This window comes from Prionailurus bengalensis, chromosome F2, assembly GCF_016509475.1.
Source record: "Prionailurus bengalensis isolate Pbe53 chromosome F2, Fcat_Pben_1.1_paternal_pri, whole genome shotgun sequence".
Lineage (NCBI taxonomy): Eukaryota > Metazoa > Chordata > Mammalia > Carnivora > Felidae > Prionailurus > Prionailurus bengalensis.
In genome coordinates this window covers 41,343,220-41,357,350 of record NC_057353.1, presented here as the reverse complement: position 1 = coordinate 41,357,350, position 14,131 = coordinate 41,343,220, and the positions used below count along the sequence as shown (strand labels likewise).

The 14,131-nt window shown below is 42.0% G+C and overlaps 1 protein-coding gene across 7 annotated transcripts in view; it reads right to left on the bottom strand.

The window, feature by feature from the left end:
• The window catches only part of ESRP1 (epithelial splicing regulatory protein 1), a 66,248-nt gene extending 52,925 nt beyond the window's left edge, over positions 1 to 13,323 (bottom strand). For 2 of the 7 annotated variants that reach the window (XM_043601395.1, XM_043601397.1), the window contains exons 1-4: positions 12,800 to 13,320; positions 12,159 to 12,287; positions 10,793 to 10,906; positions 7,661 to 7,775 (exon numbers count right to left, since the gene is read on the bottom strand). In XM_043601395.1, the coding sequence (XP_043457330.1) occupies positions 7,661 to 7,775; positions 10,793 to 10,906; positions 12,159 to 12,287; positions 12,800 to 12,931 (490 nt within the window). In that variant the 5' untranslated portion in view covers positions 12,932 to 13,320. Of the gene's footprint in view, positions 1 to 7,660; positions 7,776 to 10,792; positions 10,907 to 12,158; positions 12,288 to 12,799 lie in introns of all 7 variants that reach the window. The other 5 variants (XM_043601398.1, XM_043601399.1, XM_043601396.1 and 2 more) reach the window with 4 other exon arrangements.
• Positions 13,324 to 14,131: the final 808 nt, after the last annotated feature.

Below are 14,131 nucleotides of genomic sequence, written 5' to 3'. Positions count from 1 at the left end.
TCTTTCCTCTATCAATTCATAATTATATATTGAATTACTTGCTGCACGTCTGATCTTGAGGAAAGGAAAGATGAGTCTATGCCCCTTGATTTATGGCTCATCATGCAACTTACTCACTCTGCCCTCGAGGCAACCACAACAGCACGAACAGGCTCAGCCAGCTTTACAAATGAGAAATGCCATGAGGAAATGAGGAAGGGTAAAGCCAGACATGGTGGGAACAAAACTAACATTTCGGGCTACAACTGAGCAAAGTGCTGCATTTACACTGAGCTTACAGAAGTCCAGCTGTTGCCTTCATCTGAGTGGGGGGAACATTTTCCTTAGCACTCTTTTCAGTGAAACAGATTTCAGGATTTGACCCAAACTTATACCATAGCTGAAGGTGGAATTCACAGTGTGAGATTTTGGAGTTCATCAATATTAGCTAACTCTCTCGGGGCGGGGTGAATCACCAAAAACTCGCCACTATTAGCTTATCCAGCCAAAAAGTTACCTTTTCTGACTGCTTAAAAATACACATTTGGTTATTAATTTTCACTTTTAAGTAACCTCTTTTTTAAGCTAAAGCTACATTATAATTGCATCCCAATTAGAAATTCCAACCCCACGCCATTTTTTCCTGTCATAGACCCTTCAGAAGACAAGTTTGTTTCCTCCCATTCTATTCTTACTCTTTGATTAAAACACCATTTGCCTAATTGCCAGACATATTACAATAAAATACCTATGCTAATGAACAAAAAGAATAACAATATGGCAAGAGAAAAGTTGGATTAGTATTCCAACAAAGAACTGAATTTCCTACAATTATGTGAAGGAAAGAAGGGAAAAAGCAAGTGATAAATTACCCTTGAGTTCCATAATTAAAAAAATAGGTTCTGTAAGTAACCTTTCATACTAAAGTAGGCTTTGAAAAAAGCAAATCAGTGGGGCGCCTGGGTGGCTCAGTCGACTTCAGCTCAGGTCATGATTTCGCGGTCCGTGAGTTCCAGCCCCGCGTCGGGCTCTGTGCTGACAGCTCAGAGCCTGGAGCCTGTTTCAGATTCTTTGTCTCCCTCTCTCTGACCCTCCCCCATTCATGCTCTGTCTCTGTCTCAAAAATAAATAAACATAAAAAAAAATTTGAAAAAAGCAAATCAAGAATGCCACTGTCAAACAGAACTAACAGCCAAGGCAACAAAACCTTTTTCATAACAGTAATAAAATGCTGGAAAAAGAATCTAAAAACCCATAGTTTTCTAACTGTATTTCCCAGAAGCTTACTCTTTCCAAGAAGGGAAAAAATAAGACCGATCCTAACGAATATTACTTCAGGAGGTATTATTTTAACAAAACACAAAACTGATGATTCAATTGTAATCTCAAAGAAATAAAATAGAAGTATGGGCTAATGCCACAAAGGAGTGAAAATGTCTACTTTAGAAAAAGACACGTATGTGGGATAAACAAATTAGGAAAAGAGAGACTCTATGGTAACAAAGTCTTCTAATGCCATCTAAAACAAACCAAAAAAATTATCCTGAAATTCCCAAACTCCGATTTTAAAAGTAAATTATTTTATAATTAAAATAACCACACAAAATTAACATAACTCTGAGTGCTGGCCAAGAATATACAGTATTTCTAGTCACTTACTACAGACCACAAACCAGAGTATTTGCGGATTTGGCTCATATCATGCCGATGAGATGCCAAAGATAATTTTCCCCCTCCAGTGAACAAGGTCAACTACTAACCTAGCTTAACTGTACACTTGGGGATATGTAAAATCCTTTTCATACGCAAAAAAGTACCAAGGAGGATTTGGTACTTCCCTCCCCCTTTTAAGAAGGGCAATGAAGGTTTATGCAATTGTTGGATTTATCAGAATAAGCGAGTAAGTGCAGAATGAACCACACACACTATTTACAACTGGAGAAGCTAAGTTAACCTTGAAGATTAGCTGTACTAACATGTACCTGAGGCTTTAAAAGGTCTATATCCAAACTCGCTCAAAGTTAAAAAAATTTTTTTAAGTGTAAAATAGTTTAAATAAGGTCTTAAATCAACAAGGAAGTCCTTTGAAGCTGTTTTTCTTCATCCCCAACAACCTGGTGAGGTTCGAATAATCACAGCAACATTGGAAAGTGTGTGGGAGGCCAGGCACTGGCTACGTGTTTGCATATACTATCTTCTTCTTCTCTTTTTTTTTAATGTGTATTTATTTTGAGAGAGAGAGAGCATGAGCAGGATAGGGTCAGAGGTGGGGGGGGAGGGAGGGAAGGAGGGGGGAGGGAGGGAAGGAGGGGAGAGAGGGGGAGAGAGAGAGGATATCCCAAGAAGACTCTCTGCCACCAGCACAGAGCCTGACACAGAGTTCAATCCCCTGGACCAGGAGGTCATGACCTGAGCAGAAACCAAGAGTCAGACACTCATCCAACTGAGCCATCCAGGTGCCCCTCTTATTATTCCTTATAATAGGCATGGCCATTTTAAGATGGGGAAAATGAAGCTAAGAGGTATAGTAAATTCACCCCCAATAAATCTGACTTGAGAGCTTGTGTTCTCAACCATTCTGCATGTAAGGCTTTATCTTGATCTTTAATATATGGGAAAACAGGCCAATATCACTGTGTTAGCACATGCATACACACATACAATCCTTCACCCTCATCAAGAAGTAGTGAAACAGGGGCACCCGGTGGCTCAGTTGGTTAAGCATCCAACTTTAGCTCAGGTCATATCTTGGGGTTCATGAGTTCAAGCCAGCAGTGGACTCCGTGCTGACAGCTCAGAGCCTAGAACCTGTTTTGGATTCTGTGTCTCCCTCTCTCTCTGCCTCTCCCCTGCTTGTGCTGTGTCTCTTTCTCTCTCTAAAATAAACAAACATTTAAAAAAAAGTGATTGGGAGAACAGGAGTATGACATATTTATTAAAAAAATAAATAAGTGGTGAAACACACACACCCCTACTAACCCTTGGACAGGCAGACAAGAGTGGTTTAGTGACTTTTTTTTTTTTTTATCCTGATAATAGAAAGCTGTACTAGTGAAATGGCATTTGCTAATAATAAACGGCACCTACAGATCCAAATGGATAAAAATTTTTCAAAATTTCTATTCACTCCTCTTTCTTGCCGAATAGTTCAACACGTGCTCAGGAAACAGAATATAAACTTACAAGGGAGATCATCTATTTAAACATGTAACACCACCCTCAAGTGAGCTCTGTAAATTCTAGAATATTACCCCCTAGTTAAGGAGCACGGTTTTTACCTCAGAAGGACTCTGGCTCAAATGCTGACACTTCTAACTCTAAGCCTCAGTTTTCCCAGCTGTAAAAAGGGGGCGACACTCCCCCACTGGTTATGAGGCTGCTGGAGGCGCATACAGTAAGCACTTAATTCACAAGTGCTCACTGCTCTCCTTACAAGGCCAGACTTCATTAAAAAGTTCTTGCCAAAGGCTAAGTACAATAAACAAAATGGAAGAGGTCTTGATTAATGAAAATAAATTAATGAACAACAAAGCAAAGAAAAAATAGGTTAAGAAACCAAGAGGAAGTAATTCCATCCACCACTGGGGGGAAAATAGGGTTCTTTTTTTTAAATGGATAAAAGAAGTCATTTATACAAATAGTCCCATAATCGAAAGGTCTTTTCCACAGGAGAAAACTATTAATTTCCAAAAAAATCTAAGATAATTTCTTCCAAAAACAAAAAATAAAAATTGAGGCCTCAATCCCTATTTCACACCCTCACCACCTCACCCGATTAAATAAAAAGCTTACAAAATGCTACCCATCGTTCATCTGCTAAATGAGGTCTTTTTGTCTGCTGAGACTGCATAATTTAAAAAGCAGGTAACAAAACTGCAACTTGAAGAACTCAGAGAGACCCAACAACTAACACCAGAAGTGGTCTCAGAACCAACACAAAGACAAAACAGGGAAATAAGCACTAAAATAAGGACGAGAACCGCACTCAAGAAGTTCCTAAACCCTTTCTTTTATCAAAGTGGTCATACTTTTTCATTTACATAGCTCCTAGTGGTTTACAAAGCTTTCATTTGGGAATACCTGAGATGAAAGTAAAGCTTGGAGAAGGTAAGTAACTTTCCCAGGAAAGTAAAGCTACATATTCTCTTACTTGTTCCTTTCCAAGGGTTGGCAAGAGCCTCTCCCTCCCTTGCTGGTTTACCTGGTCCAACAGGTATTCATTCCCTCAGGAGCAAATGACTCTCCATCTACTTGGCAAAACCATCAAGGATGTGTAATGACCATCTTTAGGTTTCCAAAGTCAGTGTCATTTCCATATTAGAAAGGGAAATATTTAGTGAACTGAAAGAACTCTTTGGTCCAGACATTGTAGAAATCCTATGCATAGATAAGGACAAGTAGATAGTCATATTTGGTATGATTGTTTGTGTTTTTTAGTTTATTTATTTGAGAGAGAGAGCATGAGCAGTGCAAGGGCAAAGAGAAAGAGAGAGAGAAACCCAAGCACGAACCATGAGATCATGACCTGAATCAAAATCAAGAGTCGATGCTTAACTGACGGAGCTACCCGGAAGCCCCATTATGACTTTTGAGCTGGGGACTTTGGTGGTCTAGTCAAGGAAATAATGATTCCTCCGAATAGGAGTCATAAAATAACTCGTCACAGCTGCAACGTAAAATAAAAACCACTGTTAGGAAAGCTTAAGGTTTCTTACCCATTAAGTGGGGAAAAAATATGCAGATAAAAAAAGAACATTTAAGATTAAAATCAATTTTCTGATTGGTAATAAAACTATAAATCTAAGACTTTTCCAATGTAAGCCCAAAGGAAGTAGGGTATAATTAAGCTATTTAAGAAACAGAAAATAGTGGGGTGCCTGGGTGACTCAGTTGGTTGAGCTGACTCTTGGTTTTGGCTCAGGTCATGATCTCATGACTTATGGGATCGAGCCCAGCATCAGGCTCTGTGCTGACAGTGTGGAGCCTACTTAGGATTCTCTCTCTCCCTCTTTCTCTGCTTCTCCCCTGCTCATGCACTTGAACATACTCTCTCTCAAAATAAATAAACTTAAAAAAAGAAAAAAGAAAATACCTTAGTTTTTCCAATGAATGCATTACTAAAGGGCCATGAGATCATACTCCAAGTGCGATATGTCTGAAATGGAGTCCAAGTTTGCTTTATTCACAATTTCTTTGTTTACTATAGTCAAATATTTCTCATTTTCATCTTCATGGCACTTGAAAAAGAACCACCAACAACAGTTTTAGAGCTAGGATTAATATGAATGACAAGAAAACAACAATAATTGTCATAGCATCCTATATCTATTCACTTAAATGTCAGATAATTCAGGGGTGCCTGAGTGGCTCAGTTGGTTGAGCATCCAACTTCGGCCCAGGTCATGATCTTCAGGTTGGTGGGTTCAAGCCCCACATAGGGCTCTGTGCTAACAGCTCAGAGCCTAGAGCCTGGTTTGGATTCTGTGTTTCCCTCTCTCTCTCTCTCTCTATCCCTCCCCTGCTCATGCTCTCTCTCTCAAATATAAAAACAAAAAAAAATTTAATGTCAGATAATTCAATTTTATTTTAAAAGCGCCATTTTTTTTTTTTTTAATTTTTTTTTTCAACGTTTATTTATTTTTGGGACAGAGAGAGACAGAGCATGAACGGGGGAGGGGCAGAGAGAGAGGGAGACACAGAATCGGAAACAGGCTCCAGGCTCTGAGCCATCAGCCCAGAGCCTGACGCGGGGCTCGAACTCCCGGACTGCGAGATCGTGACCTGGCTGAAGTCGGACGCTTAACCGACTGCGCCACCCAGGCGCCCCCAGATAATTCAATTTTATTTTAAAAAGTACTATATACCACTGCAAAGCAGAAAGCAAGTAAAAAGTCCAGATCACCACAATGAAAATGCTTACTAATAGCCCCAAATTTTATACATGTGAAGGTCACAAGAAGCCAAGGAGGAAAAAAAAAAGGATGAACTTTTAATAAATTTTCCCTGAACTGTCAACACACTGAGAAAAACCAAAAAACCCCAATATAAGCATCTCTTGCTTGTAGCTGTGGAAATTTTTACTACCATGTGCCCTATAATCACTAGGGGAAGATTTTCTTTGCTAAAAGAGGATACTGAATTGTCAAGGATAAACAATTCTTAATATACTGCCTTTTCTACTCAAATTGTCTTTTTCTAAATTAAGATAACTTTATTAGACTTTCCCTCCATCTATTGATTTTTTGGATCTCTTTTTGTCTACCTTAGACTTCCCAAACTCCAAAACTGTGAGCAAATAAAATTTCTGTTGTTTAAGCCACATAGTCTATATAGTATTTGTCATGGTAGCCCTAGCAGGCTAATACAGCATTCAAACCAACAAAACAATCAGTAAGAATTTTTCTGGTGTCCAAACCTTTTAATTCTTACAAAAGTTCCCTCAAAATGAGCTTACTACATCCATCTCCCAGCACTACTAGGGACGCTAAAGCAAATTTCCAGCTAACTACTTCCAGAAAGAAGGTAGACATAATGGGTTTGACCTGCTTACAAGGGGTTAAGAAAAACATGCAAACATTTTCCAATCAGGAAAGGAAATTCTGAAATAAAACAAGAATCAGGCTTTGGCTCCTAAAAAATGAGAAAGTTTACGAATAAACATCTATGACCCACAGGTTCCTGAAAGAACTTAAATGCAATTTTAAGTTGGTTCTCATAGTGGCTTTGGGTGAGTTGCCCAACCCTTCTATTACTCAATTTCACATCTGATGTTAGCACATGACTGCTTATTAGTTAGCACTTTTAAAACTTACTGGATGAAAGATGACGAGTCAGTCATTCATGACTACAAGATTTGTGATTATAAAATTTACTTTTAGGATACATGTTGCATCAAATATGCTATTTTGGTAATGAAAGGATTTTGGGGTAAAGTCCCTACCTCATTGTATCATCTCAAAAGAGGACTCATTATAATCACCATATGTATTTGAGAAACCCAAGGAGGGTTAAAAGAAATACCAATGAAACGTTTGTAAAGAGCATATATTCCGCTATTTAAAAAAATGCATATCCATTTGAAAGGTGTCAAAATAAGCCCTAAAACAAAGATAATCAAGAATAAGTGGCCTTGGACTCAGTTATCAAAGAAGGTAGTCTTCACATTCTTCATCAACCAAAAAACCAAAAACACTCCCATAATGTGAAATTGAAATCTAGTTTAGATATGTTCAACTCACAAAAATCCAACTCTAAATCCATCACACTAAATCAATATTTAAATTAATTAAATCATAACTTTGAGGGACGCCTGGGTGACTCAGCTGGTTGAGCATCGGGGTCTTGATTTCAGCTCAGGTCATGATCCCTGGATCATGGGATCGAGCCCTGTATCAGGCTCCGTGATGAGCAGGGAGCCTGCTTAAGATTCTTATTCTCTCTTTCCCTCTGCCCCTCTCCCCTGCTCATGCAGGTGCGCTCTCTAAAAAAAATAAAATAAAAATAAAAGCTACTTTGAAAGATGCCTATAACTGTACTATTAGTTCTTCCTAGCACAGTAGACAAATTTTGGACAGGTCAATTTCATTCATACACTAACAAAAGGATTTTAAAGTTTCCTGAATTGCCATTTTATCTGGAGCTACCTTTTCAAAGCATTCTTGGGTAATCATTTAAAGGATACACTCTGTCATTGCTGCAACATCCAGTTTATCAATATCAGGTGAACCAGGGCAACACTTCTTGAATTCTTTTCGAAGATCAAAAAAGGAATAGAAGCATTCAGGCAATAATACATTCTGAGGAAGGACAAGGTAGACACTGTTAACTCAATGAATTTAATGTTTCTCTAATAATTAGGAACCTAAGAATTGCATGGAGTATATTTTACCAAAATTAATTTTTAAAATTAAATATAAGAGTGACTATTTCCTGGTACTGTATTATATCCTATATACAAGTGTCATAGAAAAAAATTATCTTATTTTAAGGCAATAGATTACATTTGTGTTCCATTACACATTCCATTCAAAACACTTCTGAAGCTATATTTGGGCTGTCATACATTTTCTAATTGATAAAATTACACTCTTTTCAGCCATAATCATTTCATACAGTCTATATTTTCAGGCAGCAACATTAGCCCTCTCAGTTCTCATAAAGATGCTTATATTTACAGTGTCTACCCAGATATAGGATTCAGTTACAAAACATAGTTAAATACTAGGCTCATATAATACTCATATTTTTATACTAAAATCAGAGCAAGATAGTAAATTCCTGATTACCTAAAAAGGATGATTTTGTGCCAAATTATAGTCCCACATTAGTTTTGTGACCAATATTCTAGCTATACCTGAGAACTCAAATTAGACTCAAAAAAAAAAAAAAAAAAAGATATCACAAATCTCAAGGGTAAAGAAGAAATAGTTACCTACTGTTCTTAGCTACTAGTACTACTCTCATACTTATTAAGCAAGTTCAACTGTCTGGGCAGATATTGTACTAATGCATTTTTGTTTCCCTTAGGAGAAAAAAGCCCCATCAAATAACTGTCAAAGATCAATTTTTAAAAACTGAATTTAGATTTTTCTTACAATTTCAAAATAGTTTGTTGATTTACTGGGAATTTCTACCTACTTATACATTAGAAAGTCAAGGAAATAAAGACTTAATGTTTGCAACCATAACATTTATACAATGTCTCTTTCTATTCAGATTTCCTCATTGGATCTATCAGATGTACACCTGCTCATGCTGTAATTAAAATAGATGTCTGGCAGGGGCACCTGGCTGATTCAATTGGTAGAGCCTACAACTCGATCTCGAGATTGTGAGTTCAAGCCCCATGTTGGGTGTAGAGATTCACAAAAAAATAAATAAAATCTTTAAAAAAATGAAATAGATATCATTGTACCATGGTCAGAGTTTTCAAAACAGTTACTTAAAAAAATGGTGAAATCTTCAGGAGTATCTACAAAAATGTTCATTTAAAACCTGTTGATAACTCACATTTTACAATAAAAGATTTTAAATAGCTGTATCCACTTAAAAATACTTAACATTTAATTCCTACAAAAGATATTGATGTTATACTAATTATAAAATGGGCTAAAAAGTGTGTGTAGTATGAATGCTCCTTGTAAAAATGAGGCTTTTCTACAAAAACCTGGAAGAATATTTTCAAATATGTTTATATTAGAGAAAAATAATAATATTGTTTTCTGAATGGCAGGATTATTATGTTTTACCATTTTCTCTCCCCCTTCCCCCCTGCCATGAATAGAATTCCTTTATGATACTAAATTAGTTTCTGGTTTTAGGATACTAAGTTGGTTCAGGTTTCTTTATGAAAATCCTAATAGAAGTGATTCAGGAAAATGTCTCAATTGTTCTCTGGAGGTTTCCCCACATTTTAAAGCAGCCCATCTAAAATAACAAAAACAGCTGTTTTCCTCAAGCCAAATAGGGAAAGTATCAAGTTTTATCCCTCTCCAAAAGAATTTGAAAGGGGAAAAAAAAAAAAATCCTCATATGTCTATTTCTGGATCAAGGGGATAGCAACTGGTCTAACATTTAATTAACAAAAAACATTCCCCATGCCCACCCCTTTAGCCAAGTTATTACAAAAGTTGCTATAAAAGGAGTGATTTTCTCAACCTTTAAGATCTAGGAACTTGAGTTTCTCCCTTGAATTTTTGAAATTGTCATCATATATTTAACTCCTTTCTTTCCATTTCCCTAGTGAGGTAAAAAGAAAAATCTGTACTGACTAGTCACTACACTTGGGACATCAATTGTCAGTCTGAATCTTTCTTTGAAGACTTGCTTCATCCAGTTTCCTGAAAATACTTCATCTTTTCAAGTTCAGTATTTGCCTACCACAATAAAAAGTTACAGCTCAAACTAATTAAGTTGATAAGATCAACTATATTAGCAATGATTGGCTACATTGGGGCTGCCCTCTGCTGTCTCCATTTCCCCACAGCCCCTCAGTATTCTTCCCAGAGAGGAGTCACATTTTTACAGTAAGATTATGTTTTTTTCACTCCATACCCTTTTCTATGTCAGAAAGACCAGCAAAGGTAAAAGATGAAGGCTGACCCTACTGTTATGATACAGTATTTAATCAGTTTTGAATATTTACTTTAAGTCAAAGTGCAGTATGCTATAATTAATGTTTCACTAGTTATATGACTAGGTCTTTACACAGTACAAAGCTCTTTAATGAAATTAGTTACAATTAACAAGGTTTAATTAAACTATTTTTCTTTGCTCCTTCCTTTCTAGGATAAAGCATTTTCTACAGAAGGGAATATTACAATGTCTTAAAATTTAAAAGTAAATGTTCTCTCCTGCCTACTTGCTGTTACTTTAAACGTCAAAATTCAGCTAATATGCTTAGAAAAGGGGGAATGTCAACCATCTCAAAAACTTAACATAAAACAAAAAGAGAAACTTTTGTTAAGTCACCAGAGGGTATCTATAAAATTACTGCAATCTCAAAGATCTCTATTAAAGGGTCATGATTTTTTGTGGTAACATATACATAATATTTACCATTTTAACATTCAATAATATACACAACACAATATTTACGGTTCAGTGGCATTAACTACATCTCACACTGTTGTGAAACCATTACCACTATTCCTTTGTTATCTTCTCAAACTGAAATTCTGCCAGGAAACAATAACTCCCGACACACATCTTTTTAAAATGGAGAAACTTGGATAAACCATGGGGGAAAAAAAAAAAGCCTCCAGTCACCCCCAAAGGAAGGTCCAATCATTCTCCGAGAAGCCAGCACTCTTACCTTCTTGGAAGCCTCAGGATGCAAGATTTGCCTGACATGAAGCTGCCCGTCAGTACACAGACAGAAGGAAGTTCCAACCCCAATATTCAGTTCATTGCTTACTGACTGGTTAAACTGTAAACAAGACACAGGGATGCAACTTAAGCAGGATTTACAAACTCCGGCAAAGTGGCCCCACGTGTTGGTAACCAACGAAAACCACGCTGCCATAAAAGAGGACACCAGTGCTGGGGCAATATTAGAAAGAAAGGCTCCGTTCCCACAAGCTATCTAGAATCCTTTGGATTGACAAGCTTTCCAATCAACCACAGTTCACCCGCAGGAGAATTTAGTATAGACATTCTCCCTTCAGTGCCCCCATCTACTTTTGCGCTAAATCCACATTCAAGACTTTTAAGTCGGGTCTCGTTTCATCAGCAGGTTGCCTTCAGATTACATCATTCCCTGGTGTTATTTTATGTTCGGATGTTTCAAGATTAAGAAAGATGCCAGTTTCTGATAAGCAAAGGCGGTTAATGGGTATACAGACCTCTGGGAAGTCTGGCAACACTTTCCCTGGAACACAATCCCAAATGATAACTTTCCCCTATTAATTCGCACCTCGTGTCCTGGCGCACAGACCAAGAGAGCACCGGACACACACCTGTGCACAGGTGTTTAGCGCCCCGCCCTATCCCTGATCCAGTACCCGTCAGAACCAGGAAGCAGCAGGTTTTTAGGTCATCTCAATTCTGTTAAGGGGGTTCCACCAGTTTCACAGTGACCCAACGATCAGCCCTACGTCTTCGGGTCTGCAAGCCCTCCCCAGCTAGGATCAAAGCCACTGAAGAAGTAATAAGGGAACCCAAACCGAGCCTTTAGGAGTTCAGAAGCTTGAAGCCAAGCAGGCACCCTCAGCTTCCCACCGAACTGGGGCCGCCTCTGGCACGCCTCGCGGGGCCCACCCGCTCATCTACACTACAGCGCCCTCTGTCCTAGCGTTGAGCCACACACCCAAAGCCCCGCAGAGGACAGGCGCGTCGGGCGTCTGGGCCTCGGGATGGGGGCGCTAGGATTCAACCTCTGCTCCTCAATTGGTAAAACCCGACTGCTCCTGAAGCCCCAGGAAAGACTCGAAAACTAGCGAGTTTGGGCCCACGACGCTAGGGGCTGGGAGGCTTGGAGGAGCAGCGACCTCCTCCCAAGAGGTCCACCTCGGCCTCCAAGGCCGGGTTTCCACCCACGCGGTTGGGCGTCTTGCCACTCTGCCCCGGGGATGTGCGTGGACCGGCCGGCGAGGGCGTGGGACCTGGTGTGGCTGGGCAGCCTTGCGGGGGACGCCGGAGTGGCCTGGATAAAGGTGGACCGCGCGGCCCAAGGCTGTCACCTGTCGAAGGGCTTGGTCCAGCTGCGGCGCGGAGGACAGGCTTTCCGCGTCGATCTTCGTTTCTTCTTTACAATCCTCCGTCAGCTCCAACTGATCCGGTCTAACTAGCACTTCATGCAACTGTCCCACCTCCAGGGCGGAAAGAAACTGGGGTCAGTTTCCCCTTCCTCAATTTGGAAGCCCCCATATTCACCCTCCTTCCTCGCTCCCCTGCTGGGGCGGCCAGCGCTGCTGCAGGGGTCTGGCCACAGAATCAAAGCTCACTCGTCGCGAGCGACTCCGGTGGCAGAGAGGTCGGCACGGCCCTGCCTCCGGCCCCACCCCCACCCGGATCAGGTCGGAAAGGCCCAGAAGTGGGAACCCGAGCCCCAAGGATCTCACCCCGGCTCCGCGGGGCGTCCCCCGACGGGCAGAGAACCTGGCTCGGCTGCGCCCGGCCGCTCCACCTGAGCCAGATTTCAGATTACTGAAACGGTTCCCAGGCCGTTGGCCAACAAGTTTGGTTTTACTCTGGATTCTGTAGGCCTCGGGTCCAGCCTCATAAGTGGCTAAACGAGAGCACTTGTTTACCGACTCTCCAAACTTCTACAATAAACTTCTTGCCCCACTCCTATCAATTGGACAGAAATCTGGAGGAATACCTTCTTGTTGGCCAGATCCACGACTTTCCATAACAGCAGGATCAGCTCCTTCTCATCCGAGCCCAGCTTGGCCCCGGTGGCCCCAGCAGTGATCCCAAAAAGCACCACCAAGTAATCCGGAGACGCCGTCATGACGATAGGTGGGGAGGGGGAGAGGGGGGTCGGGAGGCGGTGAGGCGGGGTGGAAGTGAGAACGAGAAAACCCGTGCTAAAACCTCTTCCAAGAGAAAAAGAAGAAAGAGCGCCCGCCCCCCCCCCCTCCTCGCCGCCGCCGGTGCAAAAGGCGGTAACCAACCACCCTAGCCCACACCTGGTCGGTGCTCCACACCCTGGGCAGGAAGGGGGTGGGAAGGAGGGCGCAGGAGGCCTGCCCTTTTTGTATTCAATTGCCCGTGAGTCTATGCAAAAAGCCAGGAGCTGGGCTGCACCCCGGGTGGAGCGCGCAATGGCTGAAAGCTTTTCTGTTTTGGGATGTGGCTCTACCTGCCCGCCCCTTCCCCCTCCCCCACGTGGTGCAGGTAAGAGACACCTGGCGGCGCCGGCCCATTGGCTCCTTCAAACCACGACGTGGCAGCGGTGGGGGTGGAGGCCGCCTGGGGAAAGGGGAGGAGGGGGCGGGAGACAATGGCTGGATGAATGGAGACGGGAGGGCGAGAAGGAAGGAGGGGGAGACGTGAGGGGCGGGGAAGAGGCGGTTGCCACCCGAAGGGTAGCCGAGGCCAGACGGGAAAAGGGTGAGGGGTGAAGGGCGCGGAGGGGAGGGCCGGAGTCGCTTGTGGGGGTCACCCCTTTGGAGAGGGATGGGGGGCATGGAAAAATGTCGACTGTGGGGGAACTAAGCCGGGGGTTCTAAAGGGTCAAGGGAGAAGGCCTGGCGCAGGAAGGAGAAAAGAGGCCAGAGGTGAAGCCTGGGGTGCGGAGCTGCTCAGGGCGCGGCGCCCCAAGAGGGCGAACCGCGGAGGGAGGCACCGGCCAACCATAGCTGGGAAGCGGCAGGGGCAATTGCCAAGCACCGGGAAAGCCGCTCCTGAGCCCAACACACCTTTAAGTGCAAACAGTAGGTGAAACCTTGTGGGCCCTCCCTCTCTCCCGGCCAGAGCCCAGGCCTGAGCTCCTCCAAACCCCGGGACGCTACCCACCTTCTGGAGACACAGCCAGACGCCCGGGGCAGCACGTCCAGCCACCAAGTTTCGCCCAAAGGCGCAGAGGTTGCGCGCTACGGAGCAGGGAGTCCCCGCGAGGAAATTTAGGCACAATGGACCCCACTTCCTTGTCTCTCTTCTACTTCTTAATTGCCACGTCTTGTTTGGTTCTGGCTGCTAGCTTGAGACT